Source organism: Siniperca chuatsi, linkage group LG20, assembly GCF_020085105.1.
Source record: "Siniperca chuatsi isolate FFG_IHB_CAS linkage group LG20, ASM2008510v1, whole genome shotgun sequence".
Taxonomy (NCBI): Eukaryota; Metazoa; Chordata; class Actinopteri; order Centrarchiformes; family Sinipercidae; genus Siniperca; species Siniperca chuatsi.
In genome coordinates, this window is record NC_058061.1 from 15,242,312 (window position 1) to 15,266,017 (window position 23,706).

The window sequence follows — 23,706 nt, forward strand, 5'->3', positions numbered from 1 at the left end:
TGCAAGTTTTGCTTGAGGTTGGCAATCACAGTTCAAGTTCTCTGCCATAACCAGGAAGTTAAAGAAAGACAAAATTGTTTTCTCCATTAATGAGTATATAAAAATTCTGCACCTAATGTCCATGGAGTTTTCAATGGATAAGTGTAATCACTCACGAAATGAGCTCACCTCTTTAAACTCCTCCATGAGAATTTTGACAACTGCTGGGTCCATGTTTGGTCAGATTGTACTGTTGTAGTTAATTTCAAGCCGGGGAACCAAGTAGGCAGGGATAGGACCCAAATTCAGACGATCAGGTAGAGTAGGTGCAATATAAATCATTTAATGAACAGAAAAATGCTTACACAGATTCTGGCAGGCAGCAAGCACTCACAACAGGTAAGCAGTCCATAACAGGCAAAGTCCAAAGGAGCAAACAGAAATCACAGTCCCAGCTTCAATTAAGGGTATCAGTGAAACTGAGATGAATAATCCAAAAACACAGGCAACGAAGATCAAGACGCTTGACATGGATTCAATGACGATCTGACAAAGAGACAAGGGAAGCACACAGACTACATACACTCAGGTGAGAGCAGTCACCGAGACACAGGTGAAACTAATCAGGGCGTGGCAAATGATTCAAACTGGCGGGAAAAGCAAACAAAGACAGGAAGTAAAACTACAGAAATATGAGGGGAAAAGAGCATTTCAAAATAAAACAGGAAATACTATACATAACCCCTCAAACCATAACAACATTAGGGGAAAGTGATCTGATAAATGAATATACAAGTGTTTTGGAGAAAGTGTGTGGCTGGTCAACATATATAAAACTTTTTTCCATTAAGGTTTTCTACTGCTTGCAGTAAATTTAAGGGTTTCAGTGCCATCATTAGCCATAAGAGAGCTCAGCTGTTTGATTACCAATACCCGGTCATCCATATTAAGCATACATTTAACCAGTATTTCTAGGGCACACTATAAGACCCACAACTGGCCATTGTTGTAAGTATGATTAACATGTTCAAAATGTATGTATCACATTTTAGGCCAACAAACTCTTGCTGACAAAGAGAGTCGTGTTAAGTGTGTGTTAGCTGCATGTTTTGGAGATTAACACTATCATTCAAGTACACCAGGGAATAGAGGAGGCTGATTTATAAACAAAGTTTCATCAAATATTGAATAACACTGATACTGCACTTGGCAAGATAAGGAACTAGAAGGACATGCTGAGAGTAGATAGGAGCCTCATAATTGGGATGTAAAAGCGAAAGGGGAATACATGAGAGAAAGACGAAGAGAGTTGTAGTTTGCATAAAGCAGAGTAATCAGATTGAGAGGAAAAAGGGAGAACAACCGTGGCTGGAAGACGGATGAGAGCAAGTGGAGAACTAAGCCAAAATCAACAGTAACATAAGGATAAAACACGCTGTCATGTCACTCAACTCCTACTTTCCTACTTTTGCCAGCTGTTTGGCTCTCCTGTCCCTGTGCTGGCCATCATTTCTCCAACTAGTCTTGACTTTTCTTTCTTTTGGGAAAATGGCACTGGAAGAAAGAAATTATGTTCCACGCCCTCCATGCGTGATGTTATCATATCCTCTGTTCATAACATCCGGTCCAGCCGTGCTTGCATGTTAGTGTGTGAGTTCCATCCTGGGAAACAGTTTCTTTTCTCACATAAGGTGAATAAAGGATTTATTTCGACTAAACCAGAGTTGGTGATTGTTGGAACAGTGGAAAAAGCTAACAAAGCCTGTTTTGGTGAGTTTCTTTACTCTAACAAAAATGTCTATCTCTGTATGGAGCCTTTCCATAATGTTGTTAGACACTTAGAATAACAATCTGAGCCTGTCAGTGGCGTACTTTGATGGGCACATTTATCCCCAAGGATTAAGTTGCAGCCATTGCAGCTGTTTCGCAGCTGCCTTTTCACATAACTCAGTGAATTAAGGGTTATTTTGACCAAACCAGAGCTGCTGAATGTTGGAATAGTGGAAAGACCAACAAAGATCAGTCTGTAAATGTGTGATGCAAAGGATTTTACAGTAGTTAAGGATTTTAAAAGCTTTCTAATGTGTTCTTAATGTATCTTCTAGAGTATTCCTATATTATGAAAGCATCATCTTTTTGTGTCACCGTACAGTGTTTTCTTGTTGAGCTGCAGTGGCACCTGGAAAGCAAAGACGGATGGATGGATGGAGAGATTTGCAGAGAGAGGCCACTGTTATCTCTCGTCTCTATTCGTCTTTGCCTTTTTTGAGATATTTTCTCCACATCTTGCTTTTTGCAAAGCATAGCAAGGTTGGAATAATGACTTTGGGGCTCATTTGGTTGCTTTAGTCCTTGGGGTTCCTTATAAACAAAACATTATGCATGTTTTGGCTAATAAGTCAAACTCAAGTTTACTGCAATGCAAATTGTGCACGAGGCAAAATAATGTTGGATCTGAGGGACTTATTTTGATTTGTCATCCCCATTTCACTGTATTTTAAATTGTAAATTGTTATATGAATTGTATGTGTGCTCTGTAGAGTTTGCTGTGTGTTGCCTGTGCTGAAAGGGTTTCTCCTTTCTTTTGGCCAGTCTCAAGCACAGTCCCAGCACAATGTACTGTAAACACCTTATGGACAGTCAGTTCAACTCATACTCATATTTCCTCTTTTTGTCAATCCCTTTCTCTTTCTCTTTCTCTTTCTCTTTCTCTTTCTCTTTCTCTTTCTCTTTCTCTCACTTTCTCCCTATGTAGGACAGAGCATGTGTATGGATATATTTTCAGTGTATCAGTCCCCAGAAAGTAGAATTGGAGATCATCCAAGGAACAGATTGTCCCACTTTTACATCCTGCAAAAGTGGAGCGGCCAAGTTCTGTCCTCTATATCCCTCTCTTACACTGGGTCTCTGCCCTTCAGCCTCTTTCACAATGCCAGTGACGAGGAACCATCAAAAACACAGGATAGATGGAATGAGTCACTAAACTGGGGGTGGAGAGGGCACTTAGTTTTATTTGAATGGTGCATCACTAGCCATCAGGTCTGGGGGTGGTGCTCTGATGTAAGGAGGAAGGGTTGAGCTGAGGTATGATAAGTGGGTACCCTACTGTATATAGCATCAGCACTCATTAAAGTGAATTTCAAACGACAATACAACGTACAAATGCTTTTTTCAGTTTCAATGTCTATGTTCTCTAAAAGATAAAAAGGAGCATTAAAAATGTATTGAGGAATTTTGTTGAATGTTTTGCTTTCCTATTGCAAGGGCGAGGCTTGGCATTTTCAAGCGGTAATTAAATCTATGCTTGATAAAATCAGATGAAATGCAAGTGCTTAATTGACAATCATGGCGTCCTTGATTAATTTTACAGGCAGATAACAACACCAGCAATAGATCCATCCTCTATGCACCCAAAGATTCTGGCTTTTCTCTCAGCAGGGGAGAGAACACATCCGACACAAACAGATGCCTTTTAGTCAATTGCATATCTGATGCTAATCAAACAAAAAATTATAACCCTGCTAATCAGTCATTAGGTGGATGATTAAAATAATTACTCCCAGTTCTCCATTTCACAATAAACATCCTTCTCCTTTGATCTGCATTCCAGCTCGATCCTTCCCATCGCCACTCCAAGGACAATCTTTTTTTAGGAAAAAGGAGCCACAGCTTACTTCACAGGTTACACACCGCTCGCCTGATATTCCAAGCACGTGTGCACATACACACATGCCGTGTGATCGCGCACACAATACACAGTTTGACTCTTTAAGCAACACTCAAACACATCTGTCCTGGAAAAATGTCTAGCAGAAAGCAGCATTAAGTGCCAGACCAGTCAGTCAGAGCTTGGCTGGCGGTCTTGTGTAGATCAAAGTGGGCTATCTTTCTCCTCAGACTGGATATAATTGGGTCAGGTGGACCATGTGCTGAGGGCCTCGCTTGGGCTAAACTTGGCTGGATGGGCTGGGAGAACTCACTGCAGCACAGATTTAGGAGTGAACATCCCCTGCACTATTTTTGAGTCTTCCCCTTCCTGTAAACATTGTTTGATACAGTAGCTAAAGCTTCTTTGTCCGATTACACAGCAGAAATCCCTAAATGAGGGTTTCTCAACAACCCATTTTCAGGTCCCTAAATTTTCATGAAACTGAATCTGCATATAGCATCATTTTGTATTATATTTCCAAGCTCTAAATCAATCAAATATTTCTCTTTTACAAATGTCCTGCGGCCCCATACACAAATCTAGTAACTCATGTGGGATACACACTCTAGGATTGGGGACAAAATGTTTCAAACATTGCGAACATAATTTCATCTGCACCTTCAGTCTTAATATAATATTAATGAAGCACACTTAATGTCTTAGAACAACAACAACAATACTTCACATGTGTTGTTGGAGGTTATTATTGCAGGTTAATGAGCAATTCCATATGGGGCTATATATGAGACACAATGTTCTTGTTATTCTTTGTGTAGTAATAAAGTGTTCCCTTCAGCAATGAATTAAATGACACCAGACCCCAGGTCCATGTGCACATGTCTGTAGCAGCACTGAAACCAAACTTAAGTGTATAACACTAGTTTGTGTGGGTACACCCAGTATATAATAACTTAGGCTCTATCATCTCAAATACATACAAATAATCGTTGTAATGCTGACATGTCCAAAAGTAAAACACCTCTAGTTAATTTTATATAACACAAACTTCCCTTTCACTCACTACACATGATATGACTGGAAGTGCATTAAAATGTCATGAAAACAGAGACTTCAAAGGCAACTGTGCAGCAGGTTGCCTTCTGTTTCACAACAACAAAAGAAGGAAAGAAGCGTAGATGCAGGGTCAAAACATTTCTAAATAAAACTAGAATTAAAATTAGAATTCCTGGTATCAAGTAACTTTCTCATGGACATCTTTTACTTTTTATACTTGTCCTAGAGCTCCCGACCGAAGACCTCAGGCCTCAAATACAATGAAAGCAGGCCACAGACAAAACTAGTCAGACACACGGAGATGAGCGCAGGGTTAAGGCTTTAGGGTGGATTTTATGGCAGATAAACAGCCACAAATAGACTGTCCACGAGTGACAGTTTCACTTACCTTGCACGTCCATTGACATAAAGGTAACACTGAGAGACAAAAGTCAAGATACTAATAAATGCTGTTAGACATGGCTGACAAAGTGAGGACCATGTCAATGCCTGTCAGGCCCCATTACAGTTCGTCAACCTACCATGTAATGGGGTATGATTAGTTCTACAGACAGAAAGACCCTTCTTTACTTTGCACTTTATACTTATGACTATTACACTGCTAATACTGCTGCATACTCCAAAAAAAGGATTTTCTAATAAACCTTTATCCCAAACCAGTTACATTTATAACCTTGAACCAAGAGGGCAAGAGAAAGTTTGAAAAAACCCTCAAATCCATGTAGTATTTGGTATCAAATGAGACCATCACTTGTTTTGGGGGAGCACCTCTACAGAAACCGAGGTTGGATGTTAGACGGAACAAGCAATGAAGGTATTAAATGTGCACTTTCTATCAAAGATATTTTGTGGAAAGCGTGTTCTTTACACCTGCTCTCCACTCTAATCAGATCAACACTACCTTGTTACGATCCTAAAGTGAGCCAAAAATCGCTGGCTAAAGGGCCATCTGACCCTGCTGGCTTGAAAAAAGCTGCTCAGCAAACAGTGAGGTTGATGAGGTGCGACTATTATGCTATACCTAAAGGTATATGACCCCCCGCTTGTGTTATAGCTCTGTCATCATGTGATATATTACTCCTGTTTTCATGTCATAAGGTAGATTTATATACTTTAGACTCTAATTGGTGTCCTGCCAAGTACATTATAGTGTTATAAAGTCCCTGTAATCAGTGCATCTAAAAGCCAGTTGTTGCTTTCTGAGCTATCTGTGCGAGAAGAGTGTGACTGTATTTTTCATTCATTAACTTGAAGTTGCCCTCAGAAATTGTAAAGCTGGAGCTATTTGAGTTCTTCATAATGGTGGATGTGTTGCAGGTTGTTGGCTTCTGTTTTCATGGCTTACGGCAACCCTCCAGATCTTTCCCCTGGGGGAAATCTCTCTGTATGTAATAATGAAAAGCCTGCAGAGTGGAAACAGCTCTTCTCTTGCGTTCCATCTTAATGAGCACAACAATGAGACTCTATCAGTTCCACAAATAACAATTAGAAGTTCATTCAAAACCATATTAGATGATATTTTTATACTTCTCAATGTTATTTAATGATGTCACTTTAAAGGACAGACAGAAGATGGTCTGTGACATTTTGTTTGTCTTTGAATTAAAAGTCAATGAATAGCTGTGTGCAAGTGAATGCATTTGAATGGACATGTGTGTATTTTGCTTGTATATTTTAATAGCTCCATACAGCTGTAGCCCAGTTTAATACTCCCATGGGACTGATTTAAGGTACATTTTGTTGTAGGTTTTGCATTTCTGCTTCATAAATACAGTAGTAGCTTGCAGCTAATAGAGCCTAGGTGTAGCAGCAAGCTGTCACTAGAAATATTCTCTTAGCATGCCTGTCTTTTGTCCTACACTGTCTCCATACAAAACCCTAGAGGATTACTGGACCGTATAGCATTGTCACATCTGCTACACTGACCAGCCTATTTATCGACTCCTGCTCTTCCTGGAGAGATTGGAGAGGACAGAGCAGGACAGGGCTGGAAAGTACAGCATGAGAGAGGATGGAGTAAGTAGGCAGTGGTGGTGGACATTTTCTGAATCAAGCTTTCTGGCCAATTCAGTGTATTTCATGTATTTCATCTTCCACTCAGTTGTTTCATAATGACATTCTCTTTTGGCAATACCCACACATTACTTATAATCCCTCAGTGCCTCTCAATTGATAACGTCACCTGGCTTTCTTTGTTCCATTATTGTCAATTGTTCTGTGTTTGTTAGGAAGCCATTTATCTTAGTGTGCCCACTCCACTCTAAATTGCCTAGTTTATTTTCTTCCTTTTCCAAATGAATTCCCCTAGGTGCACTTAAAAATATGCTTTAAAAGTCAGCATTGCCTGTTGTGCATTACACCGTGTGGGACAGGTCTTAGGAGGCTGTGCAAAGTCAATTATGTTGAATATATAGGATGCAAGTGCACAGAGCTGGAACACACCACGGGATTAAGGTGTGTGTGTGTTTCTGTGTGTGTGTGTGTGTGTGTGTGTGTGTGTGTGTGTCTGCACGTGTGTGAGTCATTTCTCTGGGGTCCTTAGAGGGTTTCCACCTTTCCACCAGCTGACACCATAAATACTGCGAGCAGGTAACGGTTTTGACAAGTCGCAGCTGAAGAAGTGTGTGAAATGTGGGTGTTGATGAGCTCTCGTTTGATTCTGTAAAATGTAATACAATGCTGTAAGTGTCTGGATGGTATTAATATAGGTGTTACATAAATGCAGGTTTTACACAAGCACAAGTATTAACATTTTTTCTCCAAACTCCCCAGACTAATGTCTAGCTTATGGTACCTACATCAATTATTTCCCCAGTTCTTCTGTGCATGTATCACTGTAATACAATAGGTCATAACCTAGTTTGTAACTGTGGGGGAGCGGTTGTAAAATACTGCAATGTACAGTTGTGATTCATAATGAACATGGAGTAATCTACATGAAACAGAGTCTTAACTAGTCACAAGGGATTCAATTATGGCCATAAAGTTCAGCATGAAAGCCTCATTTAGAGAAATGAACTTTTCCACCATCACTGCCCACTGTGTCCAGTGTGAAAATGTCTGGCAGCAATCCTTTTGGTTAGAATGTCACCTTAATGTGTCTTTTTGTAATTTAACTTTCATGATTCACATTAATTAAAGCGAACACATCTAAATAACCTTCATTACAGCTGCCTTATGCTGCATACCATGGCTAATAAAGCGTATATGCGCTACAGCGGAGCAGTTCGCTCTCACTAATCAGCCTTAAAGCTGTTCTGGAGTGATATGTGCAATTACTTTAGAGTTGTCTTTGAGCTTTCTTTTTCTGTCCCACTTTGCTCTTCCTCCCCACCTACAGAAAACATGGGAATCAGACTTCAGAGGATGTGTACCCCCCTTCTCTTTGTCACAATGTAAGTAGCACCCACTTTTTTTGTAAAGCGCTGCGACTTGCACCCTCACACACAGCTTGGTGCTAAAGATCTTTTTTTCTTTCTTTGTGTGCCCAATACTACTTACTGCATGCCTTTTATATTCAGTTCATTGCTCACACACACACATTTTATATCATCACTGTCATTCTATATTTTTGTATTATGCACACTTTACATTACTTTGATTGTGAGATACACACAGCAGTTATTCTTATTCAGGTTAATTCCAACAAAAAATCAGCGTATACATAAACACAAAAAAGTACATACCTTTTAGTCTGCAGTTCAGGCTGTGTTGTTCCTCATTTTTATCCGCAGCGACCTCCTTGATAAACCATGAGAGTAAAAAAGGGACCAGGATTAGAAAATGAGAAAAAGATCCAGTTGATAAAATATAGATGAGGAAAAATAAGAAAGTGATTTGCTTTTCCTCTTTCAAAATCACATTTTCATGCCTTCTAGTCTTTAAATGTGCGTCGGTGTGAGCCAGCCTAAGCCACTGTATTGTGCAGCCTCTCTTTCTCTTTTTCATTCACACACACACACTTTCACCTACTCTATGCTCCAGTAGTCGTCTCCCTCTCTCTCTCATACACATACATTCATACACTCTCTCCCCAGCATTGCATCTCTCTCTCTCTCTCTCTCTCTCTCTCTCTCTCTCTCTCTTTCTCTTACTTCAGCTACTAGATTTATTTCTCTCCTTCGTTCTCCTTCCTCTCTTTGTACTTCTGCTGTGTATTGACTCTTCACCCGCTATCTGTCCGTTGCTCTCTCTGCTTTTTTTCACACCCAAGTGCTCTTCTATTCAATTATCCTCAATTTTCTTCATTACTCTCTCTCACTCGCTGTCTTTTTGTCTCTCACTGTTCCACCACATTCCAACCTCTCCTCCCTCTCTCTCTCTCTCACCCTCTCTCTCATTATTTCAGTCACTCCATCAATCAAACACACTCACACTCGTCCCATGATATGATTCCCTCCCCTTTATCTTTCCTTGTCTCACAAGTACAGTGGATGGATTCAGGCCACCTCACTGTTCTCCCTTGTGTTTTTCATGCTGAGAGGTCGTCATAAAAATGAGGAAAAACTGTTTGGACTTTTTTCCATTCATAAAATGTCTCTTTATTACCTATGCAGTAGAAATAAAATATGATGACAGATATTGCAGCTACATGTTGTGGAGTAGTTGTGCAATGTTCATGAATCTGTCAAGAAAGTGACCGACCACTGGTCTGACTTTGAACAAACTTGGAGGAATGATCCAGTGTTTTCTGTCATTTAAAGGGTCTATTCACCTAAATCACCCAGACACACACACACAGAAAACATACTCATTTAACATACTTAACAAACATTTATTTGGTGAGGTTTTGAGATACTTGCTGCTGGGAATTCTGCCCAAATCTCAATGTGAGAGCTGAATAGCATTCTGTTTGTTATGCTCACCGCACTGAAAAATTACATTAGAAAGACTCAACAGCAACAATGTTGGTGGGGTGGTGACCTCACCCTACTTTTTTTGTGCTTTGCGTGAACTGCCCCTTTAAAAACATACACTGATTGACCTGATGGGAGCCCTACAATCAAATGTCAAAATTCCCTATTTTAATGTAACTGCTACATTGTCAATCCAATTGATGCACCTTGATTTGCACATCCAGATATCCATTAAGAATTACACTGACTGGCCTACTGAGGGTGCTACAATTTCTGTTTAAAATTACTCCTATGCCGCAAGTCCTTACAAAACATACAGACTGACTTGATATGGATGCCATAACTACAAGCAAGGTAAACTATTAAATGTATATAGCACATTTCATACAGAAGGAAAACATGGTGTTCTTTACATAAAAACATAAAACACACATCTGAAAAGATTTAAATATACAAACTAATATAACAAAATAAAAAATATGTAATTTGATGTTTTTAATCATTTTCTTCACCACTATATCTCATCTAAGATAGGATCAGACCTCTGTGTGACCTTAAGGGTCATATAGTATTAACAGAAAGAAACATGTCTTCACATGGCCAGACCTTTCATTACTTCCTTGTTCTAAAACCTAAAGACCAATGATCTTGACTCTAATGTGTTATCTAAAGGATGGGGTATGCTTGAAACGAACTAGTTCTTACGACAGGTTGGCCAACCATGTCTGAAGGCAAAAGTGTGTGTATAGATACACCCAACAGGGTGCCCTGGTAGCTTACCTTGTAGAGTGTGTGCACTATGTACAAGGCATTATGGCAGCAACCTGGGTTCAAATCCAGCCTACAGCCCTTTGCTGCATGTCATCCCCTCTCTTTTCCCACATTTCCTGTCTCCCTTCAGCTGTTCCCATCAAATAAAGGCAAAAAGCCCAAAATATAATTTCGGGCAATCTTTCCTTGACGGTATCCATGGTGTTGTACTTGGTTGTACACTCAAAAGTTATATAAGAATTAAAAAGGAGAGCTTGAAAGAGATGTATCAAACCTATGTAATTTCTCACCTCCACACACCTGGCCAATCACTGCATGAAGTAGGTGTGAATGTTAGATTGTCCATTTCGATAGGTGAGAGAAATTGTTAGATTCAGGCCCCCCAATTCTGACGCTGAAATGCTGTGTGGTTTAAGACACTGTTCAACAACCACTTCAGTTGAAGCATACTGACCCACTAGTCATTTTGTATTTGAACCCTTATGGCAGTATTAATTAACAAATAAACTGATTGGACTGCTGGTACTGTTTTGTTTTTAAGATTTTTTTTTGTGGCATTTTTGCCTTTATATAGTGATTAAATTACATGAAACATGGTGGAGAGAGAGGTATGAAATGCGACAAAGGTCCCCTACCGGAATCAAACTGAGGACATTGTGATTATGTGGTATGTACCATAACCACTCGGACGCCCCCTTGGCGCTACATTTTAACATTGAAATGCCCTCAAATACTGCCAGTCTAGTTCTGAAGAATCCTGGTGATACATGTGGTTTGTGACAGGCTCAAGGAGTGACTGCTAGGCCTGTCATGATAACTACTTTTGTGGGATGATATATTGTCCCAGAAATAAATGCGATAAACAATATTATTGTCATTTCAAGACAATTTTATGCCTAGAATGATAAGCATAATAATGCAAGTACACCCTTATAATTTACTTATAATTCTTGGAATTGGAATGTAAAAAAATATTAAAACATCCTAAATAAAAACAGAAATAAAATCACACAACCAAAACAATAAATAAAATGGACTCTCTGGCTCTGTTAACAAAAATTGCACTTAAATAAATATTAAACATTTGGTACAGGGGTAGGCTACAGAGTCATTCATTCTTTAACAGGCAATATAATAATGGTAGGGAAAACCCTGCTGTTTATTCTGACATCATTTTGGCAGAAATTATCAAGGTCATGTCCATATACGATAAGTCGATATCATGACAGCCGATAATTACATATCGCATATATCGTACGATAAGTCGATAACGTAATTATTGTGACAGACCTAGTGACTGCATCATTGTGTCCCACCGGGTAAAGGTTTGGGATCTTCAGATGGCACATGTTGCTCTCACATGGTAAACTAGTTATGACACTTGCTGCAAAGACAGGTTGCTAGAAGAGGAGAGATTAAACCTTAAAACAAAAACTCAACAGTAGGGGCAACCGGTAGCTAGACGGATACAATATAACTGCAATGTCCTCAATTCAGTTCAAGGAACTGAGCAGCCCTCCCTCCCCATATTTCCTGTCTACACTCCCTGACAAAAGTCTTGTCACCTATCCAAGTTGTAGGAACAACAAATAATAACTTGAATTCTAGTTGATCATTTGGAATCAGACGTGGCTTATATGAAAGGCAAAGGCCTCTAGATTATGCTTATTTAACCAAAATAAAATCTTATCATGCCTTGATTTTTAATTATTTAATTAGGACAGAGAGGTCAGACTTTACTTAGACAAAAGTCTTGTCACTTAAAAGAAATAATGTACAGAAAAAGATTTGAAGAAACTGGTGAAGTTCATGACAGGCCCAGGTCAGGCAGACCCCATAAGACTACTGTTCGAGAGGACCGTTTGTTGGTTCGACAGTCCAGGGCCAGCCCTTTTTCAACTGCAGCAGAGCTACATAACAACTGGTCACCAGAAACCCCTGTATCTACAAGAATAGTTTGTCGAATTCTGTCACACAGTGGTCTCAATGGCCGAATTAGTGCTCAGAAACCAGCATTAAACAGAAGACAACAAAAAAATCGTGTTGCATTTGCCAAGGCCCACAGCTTGCAGGAAGGATGGACTGTGGAAAAGTGGCAGAAGGTTGATTTTTCCGATGAATCATCTATTGAACTGCAACCCAATCATCGCAAATACTGCAGAAGACCAATCGGAACCCGCATGGACCCAAGATTCACACAGAACAGTCAAGTTCGGTGGAGGAAAAATCATGGTTTGGGGTTACATTCAGTATGGGGGTGTGCGAGAGATCTGCAGAGTGGATGGCAACATCAACAGTCTGAGGTATCAAGACATTCTTGCTGCCCATTACATTCCAAACCACAGGAGAGGGCAAATTCTTCAGCAGGATGGGGCTCCTTCTCATACTTCAGCCTCCACATCAAAGTTCCTGAAAGCAAACAAGGTCAAAGTGCTCCAGGATTGGCCAGCCCCGTCACCAGACATGGTGATTGAGCATGTCTGGGGTAAGATGAAGGAGGAGGCATTGAAGATGAAACCAAAGAATCTTGATGAACTCTGGGAGTCCTGCAAGAATGCTTTCTTTGCCATTCCAAATTACTTTATTAATAAGTTATTTGAGTCATTGCTGAGACGTATGGATGCAGTCCTCCAAGCTCATGGGAGTCATACACAATATAATACTTATTTTTCCACTGCACCATGACTTTATGTTCTGTACTGTACATTATTTCTTTTAAGTGACAAGACTTTTGTCTAAGCAAAGTCTGACCTTTCTTTCCTAATAAAATAATTTAAAAATCAAGGCATGGTAAGATTTTATTTTGGTAAAATAAGCATAATCTAGAGGCCTTTGCCTTTCATATAAGCCACTTCTGATTCCAAATGATCAACTAGAAGTCAAGTTATTATTTGTTGTTCCTACAACTTGGATAGGCAACAAGACTTTTGTCAGGGAGTGTATATCTACACTCCAAGAAAGGCAAAATGGCAAACAAAAATCTTAAAAACGTAAAAAGTAAAAGTTTCAAAACCAATAAATTAACAGAAATAACCAACAACTTACTTAGGAAATTATATATTCAGTACTCTAATATTGGATGTGTGTGACGATACAAAGTAAGTTTATATAATGATTCTGTTTCAGTGAACTGCACATATGCAGTTGGAGTGTTTGAGTGAAAAACTGTCCTTATGCTTGCTTTTAGTACCCATCAAAGAGAAGGATGGAGGACAGAGGAAGGCGAGTGTGGTTGTAATACATTAATGCACACAATAGCACACTCTGTCAAGAGGAGATGTAGATGAATCCTGCCAAATCCAGCCTCTTAAGGACGACATGACACCTGCATCGTAACCCTTGATAAGAGCTCTAGTGGGTGCTCTCCTTCAATGGTGCACCACTCCATGGTGTATATTCAGCACACTTTCATCCTACCTTGGTGCTTCCACTGCCTTTCCTGCCCAGTGTCCTTATTCTGAGAAACTAGCTTTCCTCCTGCTTCCTGTGTTAACGCCTCTCATGCCAAAGGCAAGGAGAGAAAAGTGGGTCACGGGCAGATGGAGCATACAGTACTAACAATATGCTGGCTAGGTTTTTATTTATTTTTTTTTTTCTTTGTGTTTTAGTGAGTGCAGTTACTTTAGCTTTAGGTGAAGTAGAGTCAAAATGAAAAGCAAAACAATGCAGAAGAAGAGACAGGAGTAGAGAGCAGAACGAGAGAGAAGTTATTGATTTGTGAAATTGAAGCTGTGAAGCACAGAGAAAGTATTGCTTTAAATCACTGGCTCGAAACATAAAATGATGTCTGCACATTTTCAGTGTGAGTACTTTGAAAAACTTCGAACTTTGAATCGTCAACCAAATTTATATTAATATTACTCAAACAATGCAATCACATTTTGACATTTACTACTTGTGACTGCTGCACTCACAGACTAAGACTGCTTTGCAGATTCACAGCCCTAAACACAGTTTAATCTGCTTACTCTAGTGACAGTGAAATATGGGGCTCAACCGTGCTGTAAGGCCTCAGTCATGCAAGGAAAACCGATGCAGTGCTGGACTCTGGTGGCCATTTCAAGTAACTGAAACAGACAATTTTTAAAATGTGAGCAATGAAACAGTTCTCAGAATGTTGCTCTCATAACTCATTTCAGAAATGTGTCAACATTTGGTGTTTCATATTTAGCTTTTAGTTCTAAGGAAGTAGGTGACCAAGATGTGTGTTTCAACATTCGTACTGTGGGTTAATCTGATTTCTCTTCCTCTTAGAAAAGTAAAGTATGAAATTCATGGATATATAATATTATAAAGGATCAGGCTCATCTTTATCATTTTTATATATTGGTGTTGCTAAGTGTTGCTAACTACAGTAAGTCCCCATTGCACAAAATTAAACCGTTGTTTGGATTATGAGAAACAAGACGTAGAAACAGATGCAGCACATTTTGTTATGTCACATGTCACACCACGGGACTGTCTCTTTGTGTCTTTTCAGCTTTGAGACAGAGAGATTGGCACACCGTTGTCCTGACAAGAGAACACATTGATCTTTTGGTGTTCTTGGTTGTTTAAGTCTTTGCTTCACTTCTCTTGTGTGCACCATTTTTTAGGTGCAAGAGAGGAGTCTGTAAGTTATAATTCCATCTATTAAAAAATGTGTTCTTCTTCTACACAGCAATGCAGAAATGCAGAAGTTGCTGACCAGACTTTAGTTGCAGACGATGTATTTTCTTCAGTCTATATCTTTAGCAAGCAGCCGTATCTCATTAACACTCACAACCCAGTATCCTGAAATGACTTGCACATAACAACTGATTACAAAGTGCTATATAACTGAAGAGACGTATTGTATACTGTGAATCCTCTCCTACAGATGATGTCCCATAAAGCTTTTGAGTGTTACAGCATCATTATTTTGTAGTGCCTGTAGTATAGACAGGTTCACAACATCACATCTTATCTGTGTATTGATAAATAGTGATGTTGATTGAAAACCATGTTTTGTTTTCTTCTTTTAGCCTCAGAGCCTCTCCCACTGTTTGATTCACACTGTTTCACCCTGTGGTGTCAGCTCATCTGATTTCTGCTTTTGGTCTTAACTATTTGACCTGAGAAAAGATGTGACTGCTTCTTCTTAATTTCTCAGAAACATTTTACACAGAAACCATGGTAAAAACCAGACGGTCAAAAGGTCAGAAATTGCTATATAATATATATAATACTGTACATTGCACATAATAATATTAAAAAGACAAAACATTTCAAGTACTGTATGTCTTAATGAGCTAACAAGGCTACCAAAAGCTTCTCCAAATGCTCCTAAAAATGCAGCTGGTCAAAAAGTTTTATGTGTATATTTTGAACGCATCACTAGTTTTGATCTCTGTGAGGCTAGACGGCTCTTGTTATTATTATTCAAAGGTTTCAGGCCCAAAGTTGGGATGCAGAGAGTGCTTCTCTTGCTTTTGTCTTGGTTTGTGCTTTTCATTCGAGCTCTAGAGCTGCCTCGTTTTACTGAGTTAGTTGAACTGTTGTTTCCCATACAAAAGTGGGCTTGCTTTTAGTCTAATTTGGTCTAGTTTGGTCTTTTGTTTGCCATCTGTTTAGCTAGGGTTCTCTTAGTATAGACCTTTGATTTTGCCATTAGTTAATCTTTACTAGTAATGGGTTTCTGTCATGTAAGTAATTCTCTTTTTCACTGCTTTTCTGTTAACCTATATACTGTAGTTTGTCACACCTCCTGCTTTAGTGCAGGTGAGGCTGCTCTGTTTGGGAGGTAAATGAAGCATTTGTATGTATTTCCATTTATAATTGTTATAAATAATGTATTAACTGCTCTCTGTGAAGGTGTACAGGAGGCAGTAAATAAGTTATTAATCAGAAAGCTTCCTCGACCATCTACTTTCAGTTTCTATAAGAAATTAAATGGCTTTGAATTCACTCTCAGTTCTCTAGTTCCTCTCTTCGTTGTTAAGTTAAATGAAGATGACTTTTGGTATGCTACTAGCAACTGAGGTGAAATATTATTGCAGACGGGAAGAAAATCTACATGACTGTTTTTCTTTCGCAACACTTCTGTGCTTGGCTCCCCCCAATTCTAACTTCCTTAACATGACTGAATACTTGAAAGAGTGAGTCAGTTACCAGTCACTTCTGAACACTTTAGTCATTGGTGTTGTTTCTCTTTCTGTGTTCCGCTGGCAGGGCAATGAGGGGAGGAAAATATCTGCTGCTCCTGGCAGGTAAGAAGGATCCAGTGAAACATGAACCAGGATTGCTGGGGTTAAAGGTGGTTTTGGGATTGTTTTCATGTTAGTATTATTACAGTTATGTCATGTTTTTCAGTTGGAGTTTAAATGTGAGATAATATAAAGACATTTATCTATACACTTCTGAAACAGAGTTTGTCATGTCTGACACTCATATAATTTCAGAATTTTAAATGCAATGAAATTTGTCATTTTTCTCCAGTCATTTGTAGGTGAAGGGAAATATCACAGCTTAACATTATCATCCCAAATCAAAACTTTTGTGCATTAAGCTGAATGTTTCTGTCAACATTATGTCCTTCTATTAGCTGAAAGATGTAATTTTACTGAATTACAAACTAAAATACAAATTACAATTAACTATATTGAACAATTAAAATGGTAAACGGACTGCATCCATATTGGGCTTTTCTGGTCCATCGACCATTAAAGCGCTTTACAACACATGCCAACATTCACCCATTCACACACACATTCATACACCGATGGCAGAGGCTGGAGCTGTTAGAGGTTCAGTGTCTTGCTCAAGGACACTTCGACACTCTACTCTGGAGCCGGGGGATCTTTTCAGGAGCCTTCCTATTACTGGACGACTGCTCTACCTCCTGAGCCGTGCTTGATTGTGCACACTGACATGTATACATATACAAATAGATGCAAGCATTGGCTTTTATATACTTTTATACTGAGGATACTGTATTGACATTTACATTAATTCCCAGGAGGCTTACATTAACCCATCAGTTTACTCATGTCAGGGTTCATTCAAAATGTTATTAATAATTTCTAAAATTAATCACGCACTGCATCAGTATAAAAAAGTTGAATATTATATCAAAATTGAAAAAAGAAAATACAAATGTAAATGTAAACATTTAATGATGCTGAAATTGTCTTTGCAGACATTTTGTTTAAATGCGTATCAAACGTACACACAGGCATACAAACAGGCGGAGTTGAAATTCAGTTACCTCTGAATCCGCTGAAAAACTATTTGTACATAAACATGTAACAAATGTCTCCGAATATTTCCTACATTTTTGTAAATGTTGGATATTTTTGCAGATTTTGGTAAACGTCTAAAAATTTTATTATTTTATTAATTTATTAAAATGTATTAAATTACCCTTTACATATTTGCTTAACATTTTGTGTAGAAAATGTATTAAAATACAATTATTGATAAATGCTTAGAAAAGGCTCAGATATTTATCTAATACTGCATTTTCTATGTAATACTCACAAATGTACTTAAGTTGTTTCTAGCAAATTCATAAAATTATTAAATTGCATACATACAAGATATGATATTTAGTTATTTATTTTAAATCAATAATTTTGTTGCAGTAATTTTAAAGTAAAAAGAGGAGAGAAACATCATTAAATTCTCAATATCCTTTATTGTCATATCATTAAGCCAAATGTTTTCTAGAAGCTGTAGAATATTTTTTGTGCCAGTTAATGATATGTGTCCTTGTATTAATTAGAATTTCCTGCATTATAAGTAAACTGTAAAACAGTTACATTTTAGAAACACATACTGTCCGCAGACATACACGCACACAAAGCAGGAATAGACATTTATAGCTGCACACGTCAAAAACAAACAAAATTCATGTGGAGTATAATAAATAATTGATAAATAATGATTTAATTGACTATGTAAAATATAATGAATATATTAGGGTACTTCGGGTCAATGGAATAAAAGACTGACGATAGATGGGACTAAAACCTGTGCAAAAACTCAAAACGATTCCTTATGCAATAATGAACCCAGATACTACAGATCTGCTATAGGTGCAATCACTCTGGGCACACTGTTTGAGTCACAAGTAATATATTTGAAGATGTTGCCAAAAAAAAGTGGATTTTGCGAATCACCATTTTGAATTTTGACTTGGTGTCATAAATGCCCTGCTCTAAATGGCAGAAACTGAAGTAAATTGTGTATTATTAGTCATGAAAGAATTAGTTTATATTAAAGAACACTTTTTATTTTTTTATTTTGTTACAGTGTTCGTGGTCCTGGCAAGATGTCAGCAAATGCCACAAGGTAATCAGTGTTCAATGTGCAAAGGGTGTCTCCATCTTCCCTCTGTTACTTCTCAGGGGTGTGAAATGTCAGTAGGTGGCAACAATAGCCATTTACAACAGCCCTTTGTAATTTCTTGTAATGACATAAGCTGTGCCAGATGTCAGAATAACTACACAAATTCTTTAATGTTTGTATTCTTTTCCTTTGCCTCCTTCCTCCTTAGTTTCTATGTCACCCAAATTGAAATATATCTTCTCTGGGGACTTGTTTAATTTGAGCTGTGAAAGCACAAGTGAGAACACAGTGAAATGGTACGTGAACAACACGGAAGAAAGGCTGCAAACGAACAAAACCTGGAAGATAGCGGTTGCTGCCCCCAAGCACTCAGGCGTTTATCAATGCGAGAGCAATGGGAAAAGGAGTGGCAATTTCAGCATCAAAGTCCTGGGTAAATGTACCACATGAACAGAAGTATAGGAGTTCAAACTCCCACAAATGTAAAGAGATACACACTATCCATACAAATAATGATATAATTTATTTATTTACCATTCAGAATACACTCCCAGTGCCTCACTCATCATCAAGACAGGCCTGCCAGTGATGCGGACTGAAGGTTCAGTTGTCCTGGAGCTTGAAAATGAGGATGGTCTGTGGGGATGGAAGTGCTGGGTCAAACGAGGAGAGAAGACAAAAATGATTAAGCTGAGGTTGAAGGACGACAATGTGAGTCTGGCCTTTCAACCCAACAGACTGAATGACCCCGAGACCATTTTCTGGTGTACTGATGAAAATGAAGAAAAAAGAAGTAACCAAATCACAGTCAGGACCTCAGGTAGGCCTACTGTTATTTTAATGCTCTGTTATAGTACAACATTTCTATGGCTAAACCTTTACATGTTATTCCAAAGCATGCTCTTAAAGCTTTTCAATCTTACTTATTCATTCCATTTACTGGCCTCAGAAACCTTTTTTTATTTTTCAGTAATTTAAATTATTGGGGTAAAACTAATCCAATCTTCTTCTTTCAGTGAAGGACTTAGCACTGGAAATGGATCGTCTGCCTGCCGTAGTTGGGGAGAGTCTGACTCTGAGTTGCCATGTCTGGGGCACAAATCAAATTAGCGACACTGTTTTCTACAAAGACAATCAAATCCTTCAGCATAGCAGCAGTCCTACCCACAATATCACAGTGACAGAAGATTCATCAGGAAGATATAAGTGTAATGCCACCTACACATACAAGGCCCGCACTAGAGGGCCCCCATACCAAGAGGGCTCTGATTTTCAAGATCTGTATGTCCAAGGTATGCATATCCAACCAACAGTCTTTGACTGCCTTTGACTGCAATAACTGCTGGTGTTCTGACTGAAGTTTCCCTCTTTTGTGTGATACTGTATGCTTTACACATGCATTCTTTTCCCCAGTAGATGTCTTTTAAAGTCTGTCTTCTCATTTGTCCCTTTTCAGAGCCTCCTATGAAGGCAGTTCTCTCTGAAAAAACTGGCATGTGTTCTTGTCCACATTGTCCCAGTGGTGCCTCCTATCGCTGGTACCACAAGAATGATGGTCAGTCATGGGCATTAATGAGTTCCAACCAATCCATGATGCCAAAAGACAGTGGTACTTATGCATGTCGAGCTGTGTGGGTGAACGGGAGGTCTTTACTCAGCAACAACGTTTGTGAGTTCCTGCTTTTGTTCCTTCTAATGGACATTGTTTCCCTTGACATATTCATACACATTAAGATCAGTTAACTCGTCATGAGTGACACTCCGCCTGTGAGAACAGTTGTATAAAGTATTTTGTGACTCTGGAGGGAGCTTTCAAAGTCTGAAAAAATAGCCCTGATAATTTCGTCAGGGTTATTTAATGAGGTTTTCTTACATTTTTTCCCCCATTAAAAGGGTTTTTTGGGGAGTTTTTCCTTATCCAAATTGAGGGTCTAAGGACAGGGGGTGTCATATGCTGTACAGATTGTAAAGCCCCCAGAGGCAAATTTGTGATTTGTGATATTGAGCTATATAAATAAAATTGACTTGACTTGACTATTTCACCTTCGGCTTGGAGACTTTCAGTTTTTAACAGAAACCTGGACACACTGTTTGAGTCACAATGTCTTACAAACAGGGTAATGTGGAGCTTGAAAGACCTGGACCTTCACCAGTCAGGGAAAATTATGGGAATTGTAGGATCTTCACCCATACTAAACAAAAACAACTATCACTAGGTCACAGTCACAGGGATTTCATACATTCATGATATGTTATGTATGTCTCAGTTTCAGATCAATCTTCCAGCAGCACCTCTCTAATAGTTTTGATGATCTTGGGGGTGGTGATTCTAATTGTCGTAGTTGCTGTTTATATATATTGTAAGAAGAGAAGAGCCACAGGTGAGTAACTACTACTTGTTTTCCACTTTTTGTAAGCACACTGCAGGTATCACATAGCACCTCTTTTTTTTTTTAGGAGCAATATACGAGGATGTGCAGATGAAGCCACGAGAGAAAGGTGACGACAAATACGAGACGCTGCAGAAGCCACGTGGTGCCCAAAAGGAGGGCGAGTACGACACCCTTCACCCAGAAGCACCGGGCACGGAGATGAAAGAGGGTGAATACCAACCACTGAAGAAAGAGGAAATGAAAGGGGAGGTGTACCACACACTGGGGATGGAGGGGGCAGCAGGAGGAGAAGGGGCATATGAAGCACTGAAGAAAGAGGGAATGAAAGAGGGGGTATACCACAGCCTGGGAATGGAGGGGGCAGCAGGAGGAGAAGGGGCATATGAAGCACTGAAGAAAGAGGGAATGAAAGAGGGGGTATACCACAGCCTGGGAATGGAGGGGGCAGGTGGAGGACACGAAGCAGTAAGGAAAGACAAAGACAGTGATTATGAGATAGTGAAAGAAAAGATGTAAGCAAAGGCAGAGTAGCAAATGAGTCATGAAATGAAAGATAGGTCTCAGTAGCTTTTATACTGAAGAAAAATCACTTTTCCTACATTTCCCGCAAACCAGCAAAGTCAGGTGATGTCTTGGTCAATCCTGAAGTTCAAATTCTATGATCAGACAAAAGTTGTTAGTGCTATATGGGAAATATAAGTAACTAAATAAACAAAAGTCAAGTTAAAAAAAGAGAAAGACTACCAAGTAACAATAAAGAAGCTCCTGTATGGTGCATAGCGCACCAACTAACAATTGTTTCCATTACTTATTAATTATATTAATCATGTCAATTATATGAAATAGTCTGTAGAAAATAAAAAATTCCATCACAGGTCACCAGAACAGAAAATTTTATTATTTTGTGACACCAACAGTAAAAAACAACAACAAATGTATCCAAAGTGAGTGCTTGATCAAATTAATCAAATTCTGCTTTCAGTGATGGGAAAAGGGTGAGCAAATTCACTTTTTTTCCAGCAAAAAAATAATTTGCTTATGTCTCCTTATTAAGTCATATAATCATTTGTACATTTGTCTTATGAAAAGATTTTTGTGTCTTAAAATATATTTGCCTCACCAACACTTTCTGCAATGTTCTATTATTTGTGCAAATAGGAAATGCCATAATATTGTATTGATTCTGCTTTTACATTCAAATGTAAAAGTGCTTTAAATTCCAGTGTGTATGCTAATCTGATATCAGCTTAATTTGCCATGTAAAGGCAGTACCTTAAGAGAGAGTCTCATTCCCATTGCATTTTATGTGCTCAAATAAACCTATTTTGATGAAATTTGGTTGTTTTTCATTTTTTCATTAGCATGTTGTATGTTTAGATGTGATGGACCTCTGTATGCCTTTCTATCTTCAACCAGTTAATGCCAATGAACGTTTTAGTATCAGAATTCATTACACATACAACCCAGGTGTAATTTCTCTAAATGTTTGTGGAGTAGAGGAGAAAATAGAAGTCGACAAAACTGGTCATTTGGCAATCTTAGCTCACTTTCTGCTTGACAACCTCTAAAGTGTCCATATTTTAAACCTTGGAGTTTATCTGATGGATCAAGGTATTTTGCAGCCACAGAGAGAATAAATTCCTAACAAGAGGAGAGCCTGTATGGACGTATTTACAGCAGAAATGTAACACAGAGACTCATCTTCAAACAACCAGTTTTTCACAAAATATGAGGTTAGAAGATGGTGGTTGTGACTCCAAAATAACCTAATGCTAACCATCCAATGGCTAGGTAGGAGAGTGTATGAGTAGTTGTGGCTGAAAAACAGAAGGAAGTCCTAATAGCCACAATGGAAAACAAACTTTGACAAGTTACACAAAGGTGAGTGTTATGCTTTATTGGTGTATGTTCAAACAATATGTTTTACCAGAGAAAAGGTTCCAAGTAAAGAATGAAGACTAACCAATGAGCTAATGGGGCTAACGTTAGCCTACCAGAGCCATTGAAAGCTTTGGAAATGGCCAAACTGCTAAACCCAATGGATAAGTCTGATTCTGATTAAAAAATCAATAGGGTATAGTTTGTTATGTTATCTTAGTTGGTTATTTTGTTTTTTAAAGTTCTTGTTTCAACTTCTAAATATTAGCAGGTATTAGCATTAGTGAGGTTGTCTAATATTGAAACAATTTGGTATTAAAATTATTCGTATTGGTATGAAAGCTAATTGACCTCATTGGCCTGAATAAGTGTGTTTTATGCATTTCTGAAGGCCAGTACCAGCTTAACAGCATTTATAGATTCAACTTGCTGATAGCAGAAACTTAATGGTGATATTCTGTATCTTTACTCTCTATTTTTCAGGTCATTCCAGCAGTGGTTGATACTGACTGCCAGATATTAAATTCATTATAAAAAAGGTTGGCCCATTAAATTAACACTTTGTTCCAAACCCACTACTGATCTCCTGCACATCTTGCAACATGATGTAGGGACAAACAAATTACAAAATGTTTTGCTGCAGTATTATTATCTTTCCCATTCTCCCTTGTTCTATTTGTACGTTCTACTCCCTCTAACAGGCTTCGCTATTGGTTTACCATATTGAGGCTCTGCCTGAGGTGCCGCCTCTGCACCCTGAGATAGATCTTTGCACTCACCGCCTAAACAGGAGGTAGCA

At 38.6% G+C, this 23,706-nt stretch overlaps 2 protein-coding genes across 6 annotated transcripts in view; one reads left to right on the forward strand and one right to left on the reverse strand.

Annotated features, from left to right (window-relative positions):
• LOC122868067 (SH3 and multiple ankyrin repeat domains protein 1-like) overlaps positions 1–9,049 on the reverse strand; it is a 42,578-nt gene extending 33,529 nt beyond the window's left edge. For 2 of the 4 annotated variants that reach the window (XM_044179623.1, XM_044179620.1), the window contains exons 1-2: positions 8,797–9,049; positions 8,389–8,443 (exon numbers count right to left, since the gene is read on the reverse strand). The gene's annotated coding sequence lies outside the window, so the exon portion shown is untranslated. Of the gene's footprint in view, positions 1–8,388; positions 8,755–8,796 lie in introns of those variants that run through there. The other 2 variants (XM_044179624.1, XM_044179622.1) reach the window with 1 other exon arrangement.
• On the forward strand, positions 1,606–22,363 carry LOC122868072. 2 transcript variants are annotated; one of them, XM_044179643.1, is made up of 10 exons: positions 1,606–1,749; positions 8,043–8,097; positions 16,519–16,556; positions 18,601–18,639; positions 18,845–19,069; positions 19,178–19,456; positions 19,653–19,928; positions 20,093–20,305; positions 20,904–21,017; positions 21,094–22,363. In XM_044179643.1, the coding sequence occupies exons 1-10, from the start codon at positions 1,620–1,622 to the stop codon at positions 21,543–21,545; spliced, it is 1,821 nt and encodes a 606-aa protein (XP_044035578.1). In that variant the 5' UTR covers positions 1,606–1,619; the 3' UTR covers positions 21,546–22,363. The 2 variants fall into 2 exon arrangements, with proteins under 2 accessions (XP_044035578.1, XP_044035579.1); XM_044179644.1 differs by lacking the exons at positions 1,606–1,749; positions 8,043–8,097 and adding an exon at positions 15,887–15,992.
• Positions 22,364–23,706: the final 1,343 nt, after the last annotated feature.